This window comes from Hyla sarda, unplaced genomic scaffold, assembly GCF_029499605.1.
Source record: "Hyla sarda isolate aHylSar1 unplaced genomic scaffold, aHylSar1.hap1 scaffold_78, whole genome shotgun sequence".
NCBI classification, from domain to species: domain Eukaryota; kingdom Metazoa; phylum Chordata; class Amphibia; order Anura; family Hylidae; genus Hyla; species Hyla sarda.
The window spans coordinates 329,750-349,963 of record NW_026610803.1 but is presented as its reverse complement, the minus strand read 5'-3'; the positions used below and the strand labels follow the sequence as shown (position 1 = coordinate 349,963).

General features: G+C 42.7%; 1 protein-coding gene across 4 annotated transcripts in view; it reads left to right on the top strand.

Annotated features, from left to right (window-relative positions):
• LOC130346288 (steroidogenic factor 1-like) overlaps positions 1-20,214 on the top strand; it is a 232,832-nt gene that overhangs the window by 125,999 nt on the left and 86,619 nt on the right. For all 4 annotated transcript variants that reach the window (XM_056554527.1, XM_056554530.1, XM_056554528.1 and 1 more), the window contains one exon: positions 9,186-9,832. In XM_056554527.1, coding sequence (XP_056410502.1) covers positions 9,186-9,832 — 647 coding nt within the window. The remainder of the gene's footprint in view (positions 1-9,185; positions 9,833-20,214) is intronic.

Here is a 20,214-nt window from a genome sequence, read left to right as displayed (position 1 = left end):
GGTGGCCACATATAGACACATATAGCATAAACATCAATCAACAGCATTTTAAAATCATGTTTTTCTTTAAAGATGGTCATCACCTGCTCCATGCATCCCGGGATATGTTGAGCCAAGATGAAAGGTGTGGTAGGACACATCTTTAAAAAATTAAACAACACAATTTAACAACACAATGTAACTCTAAGTCAATCACACTTCTGTGAAATCATACTGTCCACTCAGGAAGCAACACTGATTGACAACTTAGTGTGCAGAGCATGGAGGCGCTACCAGGAGACAGGCCAGTACATCAGGAGACGTGGAGGAGTCCGTAGGAGGGCAACAACCCTGCAGCAGGACCGCTACCTCTGCCTTTGTGCAAGGAGGAGCAGGAGGGGCACCGCCAGAGCCCTGTAAAATGACCTCCAGCAGGCCACAAATGTGCATGTGTCCACTCAAACGGTCAGAAACAGACTCCATGAGGGTGGTATGAGGGCTCGACGTCCACAGGTGGGGGTTGTGCTTACAGCCCAACACCGTGCAGGACGTTTGGCATTTGCCAGAGAACACCAAGATTGGCAATTTCGCCACTGATGCCCTGTGCTCTTAACAGATGACAGCAGGTTCACACTGAGCACATGTGAGTCTGGAGACGCAGGTAGCATTACCTGTTTGGCGGTGAGTCAGTAATAGTGTGGGGTCGCATTTCTTTGGCAGGGGCCCAAACAGCCCTCCATGTGCTTACCAGAGGTAGCTTGACTGCCATTAGGCATTAGGTACCGAGATGAGATCCTCAGACCCCTTGTGAAATATGCTGGTGCGGTTGGCCCTGGGTTCCTCCTAATGCAAGACAATGCTAGACCTCATGGTGCTGGAATGTGTCAGCAGTTCCTGCAAGAGGAAGTCATTGATGCTATGGACTGACCCGCCCATTCCCCAGACCTGAATCCGATTGAGCCCATCTGGGACATCATGTCTCGCTCCATCCACCAATGCCATGTTGCAACACAGACTGTCCAGGAGTTGGCAGATGGTTCAGTCCAGGTCTGGGAGGACATCCCTCAGGAGACCATCCGCCACCTCATCAGGAGCATGCCCAGGCGTTGTAGGGAGGTCATACGGGCACATGGAGGCCACACACACTACTGAGCCTCATTGTGACTTGTTTTAAGGACATTACATCAAAGTTGGATCAGTCTGTAGTGTGGTTTTCCACTTTGATTTTGAGTGTGACTCCATATCCAGACCTCCATGGGTTGATAAATTTGATTTCCATTGATAATTTTTGTGTGATTTTGTTGTCAGCACATTAAACTATGTATAGATGAAAGTATGTGTTATCTTAGTGTTCCCCCCCTTTTTTTTTTTTGAGCAGTGTATATCTTAAATTTACCATAAATGATCAGTTCAAGCAACCACACTTAAGGAATGCTTAGTGATTCCATACCTTATAATTGGTATGTACATCATTGGGTTAAAACCATCTGCCTAATTTTGTGTAAGTCTCCTTGTGCCACCAGAATAGTTCCACAAGACCTTCTGAAGGTGTCCTGTGGTATCTGGTAGCAAGACATTAGAAGTACATGCTTTAAAGGTGTACCCCGTGTATAGACATCTTATCCCCTATCCAAAGGATGTCTTATTGCTGGTTATGTTTAGAGCGCTTAGTTTGGGCGGCTGTGGTGACGTCACGACCACAGCCGCCCGAACCCAGTGTTCTGAACATAATGTTCAGAATGTTGGGTGACTGAACAGAGATTGCGGGAGGGGGGGGGGGGGGGTCCCAGCAGCTGGACCCCCGCATTCGGACATCTTGTCCCCTATGCAAAGGGGATAAGATCTCTATGGGCAGAGTACCCGTAGGGCAAGTCCTGTAGGTTGTGAGGTGTGGCCTTTAAGGATCAAGCATGTTTTTTTGCTGCACATCACAAAGATGCTTGATTGGATCAAGATCTGGGGAATTTGTAGACAAAGTCACCACCTTGAACTCTGAGTAAAGACTAGGGAATTTCCAAACATAATTCCACTTAGAAATTATGGTCAGAAATTCGGGTGCAGCAGAGTCCTACTGCAAATCAATGGGATTCCGCTGCAACGTGCACACTACAGAATTTCAGCTGCTGATATCCCGCTCATCTTGCTCATTTTATTGGCAGAACATCACGTTAAATCCATTGTAGTTTTTGGGAGCGGCGCATGGTTCACTGTCCACGTGGTCCTTGTGCTGCCTGATTCAATATATATTGAATATTTCAGCCAGAGATTCCTCAGTCTGAACTTAGCTTTTGTTACCTTCCTCAAAGCTTTTCTGAATATTTTTTGCATGCAGAGTGGCTGGGGGCAAAAATATGTTAGTGATGGAAGCCAATGCTATTAGGGAATCCAAATGCCATGAAGGGGTGTTCGTACACTACAACAATGTTTAGGTAGGTGGTATGTGTCAAATGCCTTTGTCAACTTGTCTTCTTCCTCTAGTGCATCTTGGCTATCCACATGATGTACAGAAAAATGTAATCCGTTATATCAGGCTTCTTTTTCTACTGCTCCATGGTCCAGCTCTGATGCTCACTTGCCCAGTGTATGCACTATTGACGTGGAATGGGTGAGCATGGGCATGTAGCAAGCCCTGATAAACTCTGTGATATGTAGACATGTGCAATTCGTTTCGTAACGAACACGGAACAAAACAAATTTTCCCGTTTTCAGATGTTCGTTACGAAAAGAATGCACGAAAAAAAAAGACAAAATCCCGAAAAAGCATACGAATATACAGTTAACGAATGCATTCGTTAACTAACGTATAACGAATATGCATGTTAACGAACAACGAATGCATTTGTTATCAGTATACCGAATGTCGGGGCCATGCATCAACTGCTATCCGGCAGCGCATAATGCTTAAGCTGCTGCCGGATAGCAGTTGAAGCAGCCCGGGCAGGTTCACTCACCTTTCCGCGCTGCTCCGGGCCTTCCTCCGGTGGGTCCTGGGCCTTCATACGGGTCTCCTTCTGACGTCGTTATGATGCCGTCACGCACGCCGTCCCGTCATCCAATAGGAACGGCGTGCGGCAGTGACGTGATGAAGTCGCTACGGAGGCCCAGTAAGGCCTTGCGGCAGACAACGGAGGACCGGAGAAGACCAGGAGAGCCCAGCAGAGCCCAGCGGAGTACTGAAGAGGACTAGGAGAGCCCAGCGGAGGCCAGGGGACACCATCGGGAGCAGCGGGGACAGGTGAGTAGGACTTTACTTTTTTACATTGCACAAATCCCTCAACATACCAATTACCATCGTATGTTGAGGGATTGCTAGACATGTGCAGAACCAAAAATCAGAATTAATGAATGCATTCTTTGTTTTTAACGAATGCATCCGTTTTTTAAACGAATGCATCCGAAAACGAAAAAAAAATTTGCGGATGCATCCAAAGACCGAATATGACGAATGTACAGCATTCCGAATATTCACAGAACCGAAAATTTTTAAAAAAGGAAAATGAACAAAACGAAAAAAACGAAATTCTGCACATGTCTAGTGATATGACCTTTCTATCGTAGCCAGCAATAACTTTTTTTTCAGTCATTTGTGCTGTAGTAGATTTTCTGTGGGACCAGTACGAGCAAGCCTTCACTCCCCATACAAATCAATAAGCCTTGGGTGCCCATGACTCTGTTACTGGTTCACAAATTATTATTCTTTGGACAACTTTGGGTAGGTACTAATCACTGCATAGCAAAAACACCTCACAAAACTTGACTTTGTGGTGCCTAACAATCTGGTAGCCCAGCCAACTGTACGCTAGTATGTATGTTTACCATCATAAGCCATTATGAAACAGTACTACTATCAATACACATTACAAATTTTTTACTTTCTAGGTACTATGGTTTCTGTGCAGTTTTCAATGCAGAATTGTATAGTGATTGGCAATGCTTGGATGTCAGACCATTAGATCCCTTCCCACACAGCTCTTTGTCAGTTTTCTTTATATATATATAGCTGTCGCATTCCTTTTATTATATAAAAAAATATATCACATTGCATTTTAACAAAGTTTGTTTCAATGTTGTTCCCTTTACGCTCATATTTAAGAAATATTTAGTTGGATACATTTAGACACATTGTTTGTAAGGCCAGCAAGTATTTTTTATTCATATCCTTGACAGTGGATGGCTCTGTATCTTGGTAGAGAGGGATGGTATATGAGAGATAACTACTTATGCATTTAGAGAAATCCAACAAGAAATCACCAATGAGGCTCAATCATAAAACATAACTTTTACTTCCTTGACATTAAAAAATGCATAAATACCAATAGGGTGGGGAGGGAAAGGGGTACGGGTGAGTCTCTAACCTAACAGCCCTAACAAAATAACAATCTCCTAATCACTATGTGTGGAAAGGGGGTAAGGGAATACAGAAATAATGTACAGTGTAATGGCAAAGCCTCTCTTGCCAACGTGTTTCATGCCCGAATTTAGAGGGCTCATCAGGGATAAGAGGAGATCACAATAGTACACAGCAAAACTTGCTAATTACAAATACAGCATGATAGTGAGCAACATGAACACAATGGTTCCAAAGATGCACTTATAAAGATGAAAACAAAAACGTAATGATAGAAGAACAGGTCATTGGATGTCTGTCAAAGATTAGACTTAGTTTTAGGGGTCTGTGTCAGTCTAGGGTCAATAATCCATCACACAGAGCAAGCAACATAGACAAAACAAAATATTTTCATGTCATATATATTAGTATGGCTGCATAGAGTTAGATAAACTCTCATGCTAATGCAGATTGTTAATATTTAGGATAATGTAACCACATAAAATGCATAAGGTCACAAAGCAGATATGCTTGAATCCGTAAATAAACATGAAATTTCAGTAGGACTTCAATAAAGTAATGCCGGATGGTAGGAAAAAACTGCAAAAAGAAATACAGTTTGTTTAATCGTTTTGCTCCAATACCAACACAGTTCTATCCATTTAAATGCTGCTTACCCCTATTGATTAAATCCGTGGGGCGAGACCCTTTTGGTTATGCAAATAGATGTTGAGGTAAATATGGATAAACTGCCTCAGGAATAGACAGGCATCGGTTAATCTGGTGGAGAATCCCCAAAACAAATTGTTTTGGGGATTCTCCACCTGATCATCCCATGGCTGTCTGTTCCTGAGGCAGTTTATCAATATTTATGTCTATCTTATGCTGTCTATCTTATTATTAACTTTATAATAGGCTTTTTGCTGATTTGGAGCGCATTTGTGTTTCACCTTAGTGACCACCTAATCCTATATCACATGTCTCTTCCCTACATCGGTGAAATCCAGGAAATTACGTCACTGCGGAACGCATACTGCGTTCCATACTCCTGGAATTGACGCGCCATATCTTCCTTATATTCCTAGGCATCGGTGCAACCCAGGATGTGACGTCACAGTGGAACGCGTACTGCCTTCCACGGTTCCGGGAGTAACGTGTCTATCCGGCTTCCCTGTGCATTTAAAAAGCTGGGCGCCGTGATCGTGGACAACGGCGTCCTCGTAGCAAAGGCTGGATTACTATGCCCATCGGAACCATGGCAAATATCTTTCTAAATCCAGATCTCTTCTCCCCCAATCTCTGGTTGTCCTTCTTAACTATTGATACACCCTATTTATTTTATCATCTACAGTGGGCTATTTAGGGACATCTATCACTCACTATCAGGTACCGGAATTTCCATGGTCCTGATGTCTGTCGCTCCGGGACTGATTACCGGCGACTACAGAGTGGGCGGCGTGTGACGTCACCCCCCGCCCTGTGTGATGTCACGCTCCGACCCCTCAATGCAAGCCTATGGGAGGGGGCGTGACAGCTATCATGCCCCCTCCCATAGGCTTGCATTGAGGGGCACAGCGTGACATCACACGGGGGCGTGACATCACACGCCGCCTGCCCTGTAGTCGCCGGTAATCAGTCCCGCAGCGAACACGCTCCGGGGACTGATTACAAACGGGGTGTCGCGTGCATGATCCTGGGGATAGGGGATATGATGTCTAAGCACCGTAGTACCCCTTTAATCTAAAATTGGAGATTTTCCTAGCCTTGGTGCTGGAAAATATGGATTTTATTAAAGACAGGAGGCAGATATTAGGCTTAAATGTATCATTTACTACTTCAGAGCAGCAATAGTTAATCAAACAGATGAAAAGAAAAAAGCAATCAGGATGATGTCACATATGTAGATGAGTATGATAACCAATCAACATGTAGCAGAGGTGATATAATGAGTCTCTTCTAATAAAACTTCCTCTTTCATTGTAAGGTAGAAATAACCGATCAGTGTAGAATATAACTTTTCAAAATGAAGAAGAGGATTTTGAAGACCTTTTGATGTTTCTGTCCCATCAACAGGCTTTTAGAAGGCTGACAAATATAAAATATATAAAATAATAATACAATATACTGGGTTGGCAAATGGGTGGGATAATATTTGCCTCCTGTCTTTAACCCCTTAGCGACCAAGGATGTATATTTACGTCCTTTTCCGGCTCCCGCGATATAACCCCCGCGTCATATCGGGTCGGTCCCAGTATGTATCTGAAGCCGGGGCTAATAACGCGCGGCAGCGATCGCGGTGCCGCGTGCTATTAACCCTTTAGACGCGGCATTCAAAGTTAAACGCCGCATCTAAAACGAAAGTGAAAGCTGCCCGGCTGCTCAGTGGGGCTGATCGGGACCACCGCATTGAAAATACGGTGTCCCAATCAGCTGTAACACGAACGGAGGTCCTCTTACCTTCCTCCGGCATGTCCCTTTGGCGATTGATTGCTCCAAGCCTGAGATGGAGGCTTGAGCAATCGACCACTGATAACACTGATCAATGCAAAGCTATGGCTTTGCAGTGAACAGGCTATAAGATCAGTGTGTGCAATGTTATAGCCCCCTATGGGAGCTATAACACTGCAAAAAAAAAAAGTGTCAAAAAAAAAAAGTTAATAAATGTCATTTAACCCTTTCCCTAATAAAAGTTTGAATCACCCCCCTTTTCCCATAAAAAATACATGTAAATAAAAATAAATATAAACATATGTGGTATCGCCGCATGCGTAAATGTCTGAACTATAAAAATATATAATTAATTAAACCGCACGGTCAATGGCGTATGCGCAAAAAAAATTCCAATGTCCAAAATAAAGTATTTTTGGTCACTTTATATCATGAAAAAATTTATAAAAAGCGATCAAAAAGTCCGATCAATACAAAAATGGTACTGCTAAAAACTTCATAAGCGATAAAATAAAAAAGTTATAGGGGTCAGAATATGACAATTTTAAACGTATACATTTTTCTGCATGTAGTTATGATTTTTTACAGAAGTACGACAAAATCAAACCTATATAAGTAGGGTATCATTTTAATCGTATGGACCTACAGAAAGAATAATCAGAAAGAAAGTTTAAAATGTGAGCTATAGGGACATGAACGGGATCCACATTCCGTTGTGTGCACCAATGTGCCCAAATTTTCCAGGCTGATCGGTAAGCATTTCTGGTACACGGAGCCCAGGCTTTTGCCAAGATGTTTCTAGTAGATAGAAAATATTCTGAATCAGGTTCTGTTGTCCTGATATTAACCGAGTCACTAGGGACAATTGTCCCAAGATGATCAGAGGGTGAGGATTCCCTGAAGGATCTTGAAGAAGATGATGGTAAGATGGTAAGATTCTTAGAAAGTCTATTGTCATTCCCAAAATCTGAGGGAACCATGATTTGTGTTGGCCCCCATGGGGTGATAAGAACTAGAGTGGATTTCTGGTTCAGGGTTTGTAAAAGTACTCTAGAGATCATTGCAAAGGGAGGAAAAGTGTAGAGTCTGAGGGGGCCAGATTTCAAGAAACACATCTAGTCCTGATGCTTCTGGATCTGGTCTCCAACTGAAAAATCGCTGAAGTTGGCGGTTTAGTCTTGATGCAAAGAGGTTTAAATATAATGGATCCCAAAGAGTGTTGATGTATTGAAAACTGATCGGGTCCAATTTCCAGTTGTTGGAATCTGTTAAGAAACCAGAGTTTTAATCCTCCACCGAATTGGAAAGACAGAGCAGATATTTGGCTTTCAAAATTACGTTTTTGTTCAGGCAGAAATGCCAAAACTCTTTTGAGATTTCCACCAGAAGTTTTGACTTTGTACCTCCCAGTCTGTTCACATATTGAACCGCTGAGATGTTTTCCATCCTTAACAGAATGCAACAGTTCAGTCTGTCCTTCGCAAGCCTCTTGAGTGCGAAAGAACCAGCCATAAGTTCTAGACAGTTGATGTGTAGTTGTGATTCTTTTACAGACCATTTCCCTCCTGTGGAAAGCTGAGTTGAGCAAGTTATAAAAAAAAAAACATTTTTTACATGAAAAAAGCTTAAAGATTTTAGCAATTGCTATAGCCCAAAAAATACTCTTTGTAAATGGGACTTTTTTTTTTTTTGGACGTGGCAAAGTAAAGGTATTGTATTCACCAAAGTGTGTCTCAGATACAAGAATGGTGGCAGCTTCCAGGTCCTTCCTCGATATTTCTCATAGCCAAAATCATAATGTAATATGAGGATGCAGTGCTGAACTCTAGGGATGGTGTTGTATACTGTAAAATACTAATGGGGTGTTTTGAATCTTCCCAACTTTTCTTGTAAATAAACATAGACAATGCATTTAAAGGGGTACTCCACTGCCCCAGCATCCGGAACATTTTGTTCCGAACGTTGGGTGCGGGCTTTGGGGGTTGTGGCATCATGGTCATGCCCCTCGTGATGTCACGCAACGCCCCCTCAGTGCAAGTCTATGGGAGGGGGCGTGGCGACTTTAGTCAGGTCAGTGCATGACCTGGTGGAAGGTCCAGCACAAGCCTGAAATGCAATGACTGTGTGCTAATACAATTCAGCTTTTCCTAGAGCAGGGATTCTGCATGACATCTTAATATGAAAAAAAAAAAAAAAAGATTATCTTTGTTGCCCATAGCAACCAAGTAGAGCTCAGATTTCATTTAACAACATGAGAGTTTAAAGCTGATCACACGTTGGTTATTCTGGGCAACAAAGAGAATCTTACCATAAGATAGCATGATAAATCTCCCCTATGGCATCAATGTGATTAAAGAGTTGATATGCTTCTGTATTGGTTGGCAAGGATTTCTTTATAATACTGGCAATTTATGTTCTTATCTTCCGACAGCTGTTCGTGCTGACCGAATGCGGGGAGGGCGCAACAAGTTTGGGCCCATGTATAAACGGGATCGTGCCTTAAAGCAGCAGAAAAAAGCTCTGATACGTGCTAATGGTATTAAGCTGGAAACTGTTCCACAGATTGTGTCCCCAGCTCAAAGTGACTACACCATCCCCAGCAACATCCATACCATTCATCCTGTATCTAAAAATGGGCCATCAAACCCAGCTCCAATGACACCTGTTGAGTATGATAGAAGCCCATATGGAGCTCCCCCACTGGGAATGACAATGCCTAACCATACCCCTTTGTCCGGCTATCACTATTCTTCATTCCAGAGCCGTGCCATCAAATCTGAATACTCAGACCACTACACAAACATGCATGAGCCAGCACCTGCAGGACCTTATGTATATACTGAGACCTATACAAGCACTTCTCCACCAGACATACCTGAAGTGATCCTTAAGCTATTACAGCTAGAGCCCGATGAGCCTCAAGTGAAGGCAAGGATATTGTCTTGCCTACAGCAGGAACAGAACAAGAGCCGACATGAGAAAATTAGCATGTTCGGCCTAATGTGCAAGATGGCCGATCAGACCCTCTTCTCCATAGTGGAATGGGCTCGGAGTTGCATCTACTTTAAGGAGTTGGAGGTAGGTGTTATTTTCTTTGTTCATAATAGCAGCTTGGTGTAATAATTCTTTATTAATTTTGGCCTGATACTTTTTGGTTAAAGGGGTACCCCCGTGGAAAACTTTTTTTTTTTCATCAACTGGTGCCAGAAAGTTAAACAGATTTGTAAATTACTTCTATTAAAAAATCTTAATCCTTCCGGTAGTTTTTAGGGGCTTTACTTTGTAGATTTCTCTGATGTTATGGCCACAGTGCTCTCTGCTGACCTCTGCTGTCCATTTTGGGAACTGTCCTGAGCAACATATGTTTGCTATGGGGATTTTCTCCTGCTCTGGTCAGTTCCTAAAATGGACAGCAGAGGTCAGCAGAGAGCACTGTGGTCATGACATCAGAGAAATCTACAAAGTAATGCATTTCCTCTGTAGTATATAGCCCCTAAAAAGTACTGGAAGGATTAAGATTTTTTAATAGAAGTAATTTACAAATCTGTTTAACTTTCTGGCACCAGTTGATTTAAAAAAAAAAATAAAGTTTTCCACAGGATTATCCCTTTAAGTTCTCGTGTCTAGTTTTTTTTTTTTTTTTGGTAGTTTTTTGGCCAAAATCAGAAATTGATTTAAACAAAAAGCAGATATCTCAGGCCATGTTCGCACGGGGGAATGTCCACTCAGAAAATCTGCGTGCGGACATCTGACTGCGGGGGGGCCAGCAGAACATGCCAGCGCTAGAACCGCTGGGAAATGCGCCTTCACATTGATGGCAATGCAATGTCTATTCTTTCAAAGGACACCATAATTTGAATTTCTGCTATGTGAACAGCGCAGCAGAATCCCATTGAAATCAATAGGACTCTGCTGCTGTGGAATCTCCCTGTGGAATTCCAACGCACGATTCCGCATGGTAATTCCGTCGGCGTCGGCGTCAGAGGCAGCAGTGAAGATCGCTGCTTCTAGGAGTTTCAAAACTACAACTCCCAGCATGCCCAGCGTGACCCCATTTTGGAAACTACCCCTCTCACGGAACGTAACAAGGGGTATAGGGAGCCTTAACACCCCATAGGTGTTTGACGAAATTTCGTTAAAGTTGGACAGGAAAATGAAATTTTGTTATTTTTTCACTAAAATGCTGGTGTTTGTCCCAAATTTTCCATTTTCACAAGGGGTAATAGGAAAAAAGCCCCCCACAATTTGTAACACCATTTCTTCTGAGCATATAAATACCCCATATGTGGACATAAAGTGCTCTTCGGGCGCACTACAATGCTCAGAAGAGAAGGAGCGCCATTGGGCTTTTGGAGAGAGAATGAAGGCCATGTGTGTTTACAAAGCCCCGATGGTGCCAGAACAGTGGACCCCACCCCCACATGTGACCCCGTTTTGGAAACTACACCCCTCAAGGAATGTAACAAGGGGTGCATTGAGAATTTACACCCTACAAGTGTCTGACAGATTTTTGCTAAAGGGGTCCGTGAAAATGAAAAATGTAATTTTTCATTTGCACAGCCCACTGTTACAAAGCCCAGCGCACTGTTTTTCTCCTATTACCCTTTGTAAAAATTTGGGGTAACACCAGCATTTGTGAAAACAACCACATTTTTTTTTCACGTTCGTTCAACTTTAGCGGAAATTTGTCAGACACCTGTGGGGTGTAAAGGCTCACTGTACCCCTTGTTGCATTCCTTGAGGGGTGTTGTTTCCCAAATAGAGTGCCATGAGGGGCTTTTTTTTTTGCTGTTCTGGCACCATAGGGGCAGAGCTGGTTTGAGACTAAGTGTGGCCCTGGGCACAATGAAATATGGGGCCTCTGAATTGCATGACCAAAGAGTTTCCTGGTTTCCTCTGTTTTGTGATGCAGAATACACAGCACTAGGTTCCTGATCAGGCACCATGTGAATATGGCCTGAGATCCCAATGAGGGGAAAAGCATCAAAGACCATAACACAAACGTATCAGGGTCCAAATCTAAGATCTATTGTAAATATTTTCTCTGTTTAAGAGAACGTTCACACGTTTGTAACTAGCAGTAAGTTTCCACAGCAAGTTACGCTACCATGCACTTGTTTGGGCACATGGACAGTCCATAATAGTGGCAGATTTGCAGACCCGTTAAAATGAACGGTAGCATAACAGGTTTTTCTGCAGTGGGAAACCGGCTGCTAGTTACGAGCATGTGAACGTACCCTGAAGGAGAACTTCAGTAAATAAAAATTCAACCACTATGTCCGAGAATAAAAATAATAAACTTTAACTAAACTTTCACCACTCCCCTGGTGCCACCAATACCGCAACCCCGTCCTCCGGTCCTGGTCTTCTTCTGGCTTTTGGTGCCCGATTAAAATAATATATAATGTTAATGATCCTGTACAGTGAACGGTGTATAAGTAAAGAAACAAGAAACCTCAAATTGCTGCTTTTTGGTCACATCATTTATTTCAGTAAATAAAATAAAAAGTATTCAAAAAGTCACATATACGCAAAAGTGAAACCAATAAAAACTACAGATAACCGTGGTTAGAATAGAGCAATTTTACATACTGATTTTGTTAAAAAGACTTTTTTTTTTTTTTTTTTTTAAACCAGTACAATAATAGTAAAGCATGTACCCATGGGTATCATTTTAATCATATTGACCTACGGAATAAAGAAAATATGGACTTTTTAATGTAAAGTGTACTGCTTAAAAATTAGACCCCCCAAAATTTTCCCGCAAAATAATAATTTTTTGGGTTCACTGTACGTTTTATGGTAAAATGAGTGATGTCATTACAAAGTACAATTGGTTACGCAAAAAACAACCCTTATATGAGTCTGTGGATGGAAATTTAAGAGGTATGACTCTCAGAAGATGAGGAGGAAAAAACGAAAATGCAAAAATAAAACCCGACTGTGTCCCGAGTGGTTAAAATATTAAATCACACCTCTACTCCCCATTTCTAAGGTATAACTATACACTGCTCCCCATGGCCCCCCCATCCTTTCCCCTTATCTTCTACTCTCATCTTCTATGTTTGTTAAACCCATAGACAGCATACACAGACTTACTATGTATCTTCCAAGACCTGGCATGACTCCTATTGGCTTAGAGTCCTGATGACGTCACCAAAGGTCCTAGAAGATCCATATTAAGTGTTATGTGCTGTCTATGGGCCCTGTGCAGCCCGGACAGCTATCCGGCTATATTCTCACTACTGTATTCAGGGACAGACTGGGAATAAAAAAACAGCCCTACAGCCACAGGCATTGGGGCACAGACGTATTCCTCTTTTTTTTGTGTGGATAAATATAAATAAATAAATATATATATATATATATATATATATACACACACACACACATACACACTGTCTAAATCCTGTATACTGAAACCAATATTACCACCACTAATACTAGTATACTTAGCACGAGGATTGCAGCCAGGGATCAGTGTGGGATATTGGAGGCCACACGGGAGCACTGGGGGTATGTAAAGGTTTATTTTTTCCATCTATGACATAGAATGGGCATGATTCTAGAAAAACAAAACCCTCCATCTGGATAATGCCTTTAAGCCCCCTGTGCTCCATATACATCACACCAAGACTATATAACACCACCATGCCATGAGTAAATAACGCCACCCTTAAGTGATTCAGGTAAAAAAACTATAGGAATACCAATATTGCCACCATACTGAGACTTGATACACATACACTGTATCATTATCAGATAGCACATGTTGGCCTGTGGAGTCACCACAATCAGTGCTGGATAAATGAATATCTTTCTGATCAGACAAATTCAGAAGCAGAATAATCTTCTCTGTTAGGGTCTATTCACATGTACAGTATCCTCTGCATATTTGATGCACATGATTTGAAAATGAAGATGAGTTCAATTAGTTTTCAATGAAATCTGCAGCAAAAAAAATCTGCAGCTTCAAATTCTGTGGATCAAATATGCGCAGGATACTGTTAGTGTTAATACCCCCTCAGGGGTTATTTTCTTTTCCCATCTTCTTACTGTATCCCAAACTGCCATGATGACTACAAAACCTCTGAGTTTGCAAAAAGAAAACTAAATAATACATTTCCACACTGCAATACAGCCAGGGAACCTCTATACCAGTGAGCACCCATAAAAGTCAGCCAGGGAACCTCTATACCAGAGAGCACCCATAATGATCAGCCAAGGAACCTCTATACCAGAGAGCACCCATAAAAGTCAGCCAGGGAACCTCTATACCAGAGAGCACCCATAATGATCAGCCAGGGAACCTCTATACCAGTGAGCACCCCTAAAAGTCAGCCAGGGAACCTCTATACCAGAGAGCACCCATAATGATCAGCCAGGGAACCTCTATACCAGAGAACACCCATAATGATCAGCCAGGGAACCTCTATACCAGAGAGCACCCATAATGATCAACCAGGGAACCTCTATACCAGAGAGCACCCATAAAAGTCAGCCAGGGAACCTCTATACCAGCGAACACCCATAAAAGTCAGCCAGGGAACCTCTATACCAGAGAGCACCCATAAAAGTCAGCCTGGGAACCTCTATACCAGAGAACACCCATAATGATCAGCCAGGGAACCTCTATACAAGAGAGATTCCATAATGATCAGCCAGGGAACCTCTATACCAGAGAGCACCCATAATGATCAGCCAGGGAACCTCTATACCATAGAGCACCCATAAAAGTCAGCGCACCCATAATGATCAGCCAAGGAACCTCTATACCAGAGAGCACCCATAATGATCTGCCAGGGAACCTCTATACCAGAGAGCACCCATAAAAGTCAGCCAGGGAACCTCTATACCAGAGAGCACCCATAATGATCAGCCAGGGAACCTCTATACCAGAGAGCACCCATAAGGATCAGCCAGGGAACCTCTATACCAGAGAGCACCCATAATGATCAGCCAGGGAACCTCTATACCAGAGAGTACCCATAAAATCAGCCAGGGAACCTCTATACCAGAGAGCACCCATAATGATCTGCCAGGGAACCTCTATACCAGAGAGCACCCATAATGATCAGCCAGGGAACCTCTATACCAGAGAGCACCCATAATGATCAGCCAGGGAACCTCTATACCAGAGAGCACCCATAATGATCAGCCAGGGAACCTCTATACCAGAGAGCACCCATAATGATCAGCCAGGGAACCTCTATACCAGAGAGCACCCATAATGATCAGCCAGGGAACCTCTATACCAGAGAGTACCCATAAAAGTCAGCCAGGGAACCTCTATACCAGAGAGCACCCATAATGATCAGCCAGCTGGCTCTAACTTGGTAGTGCACTTAAAGAAGATTTGACGTCTTTATGCTGTGTTCACTCTTTGAATTTTTACTGCATTCTGGCTGCTCTGCTTGGATTTTCCGAAACTGTGGTTAAAAACAGAATAAATGCAAAAAAAAAACAAAAACAAAACACACTGTGTGAATGCAGCCTTAGAAGGGTTGTATAGTTAGTAAATATCCTGATCCTATAGAGATAAAGCTGGGAGGGGTGTTGGAGCTAACAGGGCAATCTAATAGTTGATGTCATCCTGTAGTTCACAGAAGGTCAGCTGACTCAGGACTGACTTACTTTTGGGCAGGACTTTTTTTTATCCGCAGTGTATTTCACACTGCAGATTCACTGATGGCAGTCACAAGAGAACTGCAGAGCGAGCTCCTGGCTGTGGCTGGGTAGCCCTGTGTGTCCGCTCATAGTGGCAGATTTCTACAGCAGGAAATCCGCCACTACATGCCGACACACACAGAGCTTCCCGGCCGCAGCTGGGAGCTTGTTCTGCAGTCCCTCTGTGATTGCCGTCAGCACATCTGCAGCGTAAAATACGTTGCGAATACGCCCCGTGTGACCTTGCCCTTTCACAGATTTAGCCATGTAACATTCTGTCAGTCATACTTGTGATCACATGGCCAAATTGGAGTAACAAAACGAATAGATGCAGCTGTGCTGGAATGAAACAAAAGACTGTATAAACTGTATGACTAGTTATGGCGAGTGTGCATAATTTGGGCAAAAAATACAAGTTTTTCTTTAATTAATAAGTGTAGGCCCCCAGCCAGGTAAAAAGTCACTTCCCAACATATCTGCGCTGCTATAGGCCTCCTCAGACCAGGCTCCTACACAACTACACAGTTCTATGTCAGTGTGCCAACGTTTTTTGAAGAGTCCAAGTCCTGTTGAAGAGGTGTATTATTGTTCTACAAAGCAAACAATGGCTGTTCTTTAATACTTGTGCATGCAAACCATGAGAAAAAATATTGTAGCTGATTTTTTGTCTCATTTTCATGTGTCCAGAATATAAGAAACTCGCCATGTTATGATTGCTTCCCAAAACATGGGTCCAGTATCTCCAGGTGCTGCCATCTGTGCATCATGTCTATTGTCGGGAGGGGAGGGAGAGTAAAGGGCTGCTAGTTTTTATAGAGCGGCTGCACATCTATGGGGGAGATTTATCAAAACCTGTTCAGAGGAAATGTTGCTGAGTTTCCCATAGCAACCAATCAGATCGCTTCTTTCATTTCGAAGGCTGCATTCACATCACGATTTCTCCATCCGACTTGAGTACACGATTTTTATAGCTTAAAATCGTATGAAATCGTATATAAAGTCGGATCCATTGACTTCCATAAAAAAATCGGATCCATTACACACATCCGATTTGATCCGCATCCGATTTCACACGATTTTTATTTGGGTCTGAAATCGGGGGTTGACCGCGATTTCAGACCTGAACAAAAATCGTGTGAAATCGGATGTGGATCAAATCAAGTGTGTGTAATGGATCCGATTTTTTTTATGGAGGCCAATGGATCCGACTTTATATACGATTTCATACGATTTTAAGCTATAAAAATCGTGTACTCATGTCGGATGGAGAAATCGTGATGTGAATGCAGCCTTAGAAATGAAAGAAGCGATCTGATTGGTTGCTATGGGAAACTCAGTAACTTTCCTTTGGGCAGGTTTTCATAAATCTGCCCCTATATTCTTACATTGTGGATTTCTTGTGGAGTTTGCAGAATCTGTACCAGAAGAAAAAGCTGCTAGTAAATTAGGTTTTAACAAACTCCATTAATTCACAATGGCCCTCATTTACTAAGAGTGTTGTGTAGGTTTCTTTGTGGGTTTTAATTCACTACAATTTATTTTCCACGGTATTTACTAAGGTTTCCCTACATTTTCCACTTTCCCTACACTTTGCTTTTTTACACATGCTCTGATCTGTCTGGTTTTCCTCAGCTCAAATCCACCACATTTTATGTGGAAACCTTAGTAAATATGTTGGGTTTTTGTGAAAATGTCGAGGACACGCCCCCTTTTAGGAGACCACGCCCATTCCCAGCTGCCATGCCCCCTTTTTGGGTTTTATTAGCAAAATGGAGAGTTAGTCGGGGTTTTTTCAATTCTGGCACAAGTTCTTTCGCAAAATCTGTCGCAGACAGAATTTCTGGCGCAATGCAACAGAATCTGGCGCACAACCCGACAAAACATGTCGGGTTTGCAATAGTAAATGAGGGTCAATGTAGAAATTTGCATTGGATTCTAGACATTCTGCAGATTTTCAGATGAATGAATGTATGAATGGTGCACATGCGTACCCTACTCCACTAGGCCGGGCCTCTGAATTGGGTCTCCGTTCTCAGACCACCTAAAATAAGACACTTATTTCCTATCCTGTAGTTAAGAGGTTTTAGTCGCAGGGATACCCATTTAAGCTTAGTAGTGATCAGCAGTTAACTCTTTAAAGGGGTATTCCGGGCAAAAACATTTTATCCCCTATCCAAATTATAGAGGATAAGATGTCTGATCGCGGGGGGCTCGCCGCGATCTCCCTGCAGCACCCGCATTCTGTGCGGGAGCTGCGTCTCCAGTTTCAGAAACCTCCGGGTTTCCAGGACTGGGGACGGGATGGGACGTCATGCCACGCCCCCCTCCATTCATGTCTATGGGAGGGGGTGTAACGGCCGTAGTGTGAACTGTGTTGCAGAATTCCATTGACAGCAATGGAATTGGAATTTCTGCGCTTTTTTTTACACTGTGAGCTAGTATAAAAATTTTCCTGTTCTTCTAGTACTACGGAGCTGCTCTATGTACTGCACTAGTACAGCCTGCAGTCTCAGCACCGTGGTGAGCCTAAGATGGTGCTGAGACTGTAGGCTGTAGTAGTGCAGTACACAAAAAAGCTCGGCAGCAATGACCTCTCCTGTAGGGCTGCGGAGGGTAGCGGTGGAGAGAGAAGCTAGGGTGCTGGCAAGGGGAGCTCTGTAAGCCGGAAACCGGCAGGTAAAGTGAATCCAACCTTGGAGGAAGGTTATGTTGTATGAAACTTTGGGGAAATACTTCTGCATGTTCCGAGAAGGGGCAGGAGCGCAGCTACTGTCAAATTCCAGTGCAAGGTGGAACATGTTTAATCTTCTACTGGAATGCCATTCCTCATGGCGAGTTCTGTTGTGTGAACTGAGCAGTGCAAAACCTATTGAAATCAATGGGTGTGCAGTGCAAGTCAAAATCTGCACTGAATATCCTTGAAATTCCATTCTGATCCTTTTAAAGTGTGAACCGGGTCTAAGGGTGAAAATACGATAAAAAATACAAACATACAGAGTAATGGAAGAATTTCAGTGCAGTTTTGGAAACTGCAATGTAACTGCAATGCAACCGGATTATGTGTTTTTACCATCAGACCTGTCGTGAAGAGCTGTTCACCAGTGTTTTTATGACCTGACCACAAACAGGGAAATAACAGCAATTCTTATTTAAAGGGGTTATCCAGCATAAGGTGATTTTAGTACGTACCTGGCAGGCAGTAATGGACATGCTTAGGAAGGATCTGTGCTTGTCTTGGGCTAAATGTCTATGTTGTGAGATTACCATAACACTGTGGCTAGCTTTCTGTGAACTTGTATTTCCTGTTTTCAGTTTTATTCTTTGACTACAAATCCCATGATACCATTTTCCTCCCCCCCACACATCAGCCACCCCACCCATTGAAGCATAAATGAGCTGCAGACCTGGGGTTTTCAATCAGGGAGCCTCCAGCTGTTGCATTACTTGCAGATTGCTCTCTCCACCCATTGAAGCGGACTAGTGAGTCAGGTCTCGACCGCATTGCAAGCTGGGAAAAATCTGAGACAGCAGTCATTTTGTTTGCTGTTAAAAATAAATATTGGGATGAAAATCACATACGAATTGTGAGAAAACCGTCACACACAGGTACATACACTATATTATGAACTACACTAACTTTACAGCCCCTGTAGCATAGTCAAATAAAAAAAAAATCCTGGAATACCCCTTTAATGGCTGGAAACAGCCCTACTTAGTATGTTGGCCACCTTAGGTTGACACATTATTCCACATATACACTTAGGGCCACAGTAAGGCTCTGTGCAGTACAAAGGAGGCAAGAAATCTAGAATTGTCCTCCGTTGATAAGCAAAATTTTCCATACAGACAGAAGGGTATGAATCTCTGAATCCATGGTGTAAATTGCTTGTCACATGGCATTAAAGGGAAAGATAAAGCCATGTATTTTAGCTTGAACACTGATTCATATGGAGGCGCAGAAAGCCTAGTCGGTACAGAACAGGGCCGACACAATGACAAGACACAAGTAAGGTGACAAAACAATTTAGTTTGCCTGGGTTGAGGTAATGATTTAGTATTTATTATCACCAACAGGGTCTAGGTGTCAAAGCAATAACTAGTCCTGGGAGCTCTGAGTGTCACCCAGGAGATATAATTGAAAGATGGGACATTGAGAAATTGAGGATGAGGCCATTCCATGCACAGACGATCGATAGTGGTCATGTACAGGCACATTTGGGAAAGGCATTAGGGAATTGGCTGGTTGATCATTTCGTTTTATGGTTGATTTTCCTTTCTGTAAAGTTATACTCAGATTTACAGTCTTGTACTTTAATAGCGGAACTCTCAATTTCTCGTTAAGTTAATCTGCCTCATCCTTTATCAGACCAAAGACTTCAGAGAACTTCAGATGACTTTGTAATAATTGTAGTGAGCCTGTAAATTTAGGGCAGAAAATATACTTTTATTTAGTTACTTCTATACATTTGTCAGAAATGGAAAAAATAATGTAATATGTAATTTTTATTCTACCAAATTTGCTTAAAGTAGTTTCAATAGCAGCAGTTACTTTCATAGGGGTCTGCTCTCTCTAGTGCTCATAGTGGGATGCCAGCTCCTTTCTCTTGGTGTTGGCTGTATGTCACAGGTATCTGTGGGCATCCCGTCGAGAATGGGATCCTGATGTATACTATGGTGTACAGTGGGCGAGGCTATTCGTTTAAATGGCCTGAACTGAGTCACCTAGTATTCGGGCCGTTTTCTGCTGGTATACACTTATTTAATTGGACTCAATATTCTGGGTGTCTTAGTGA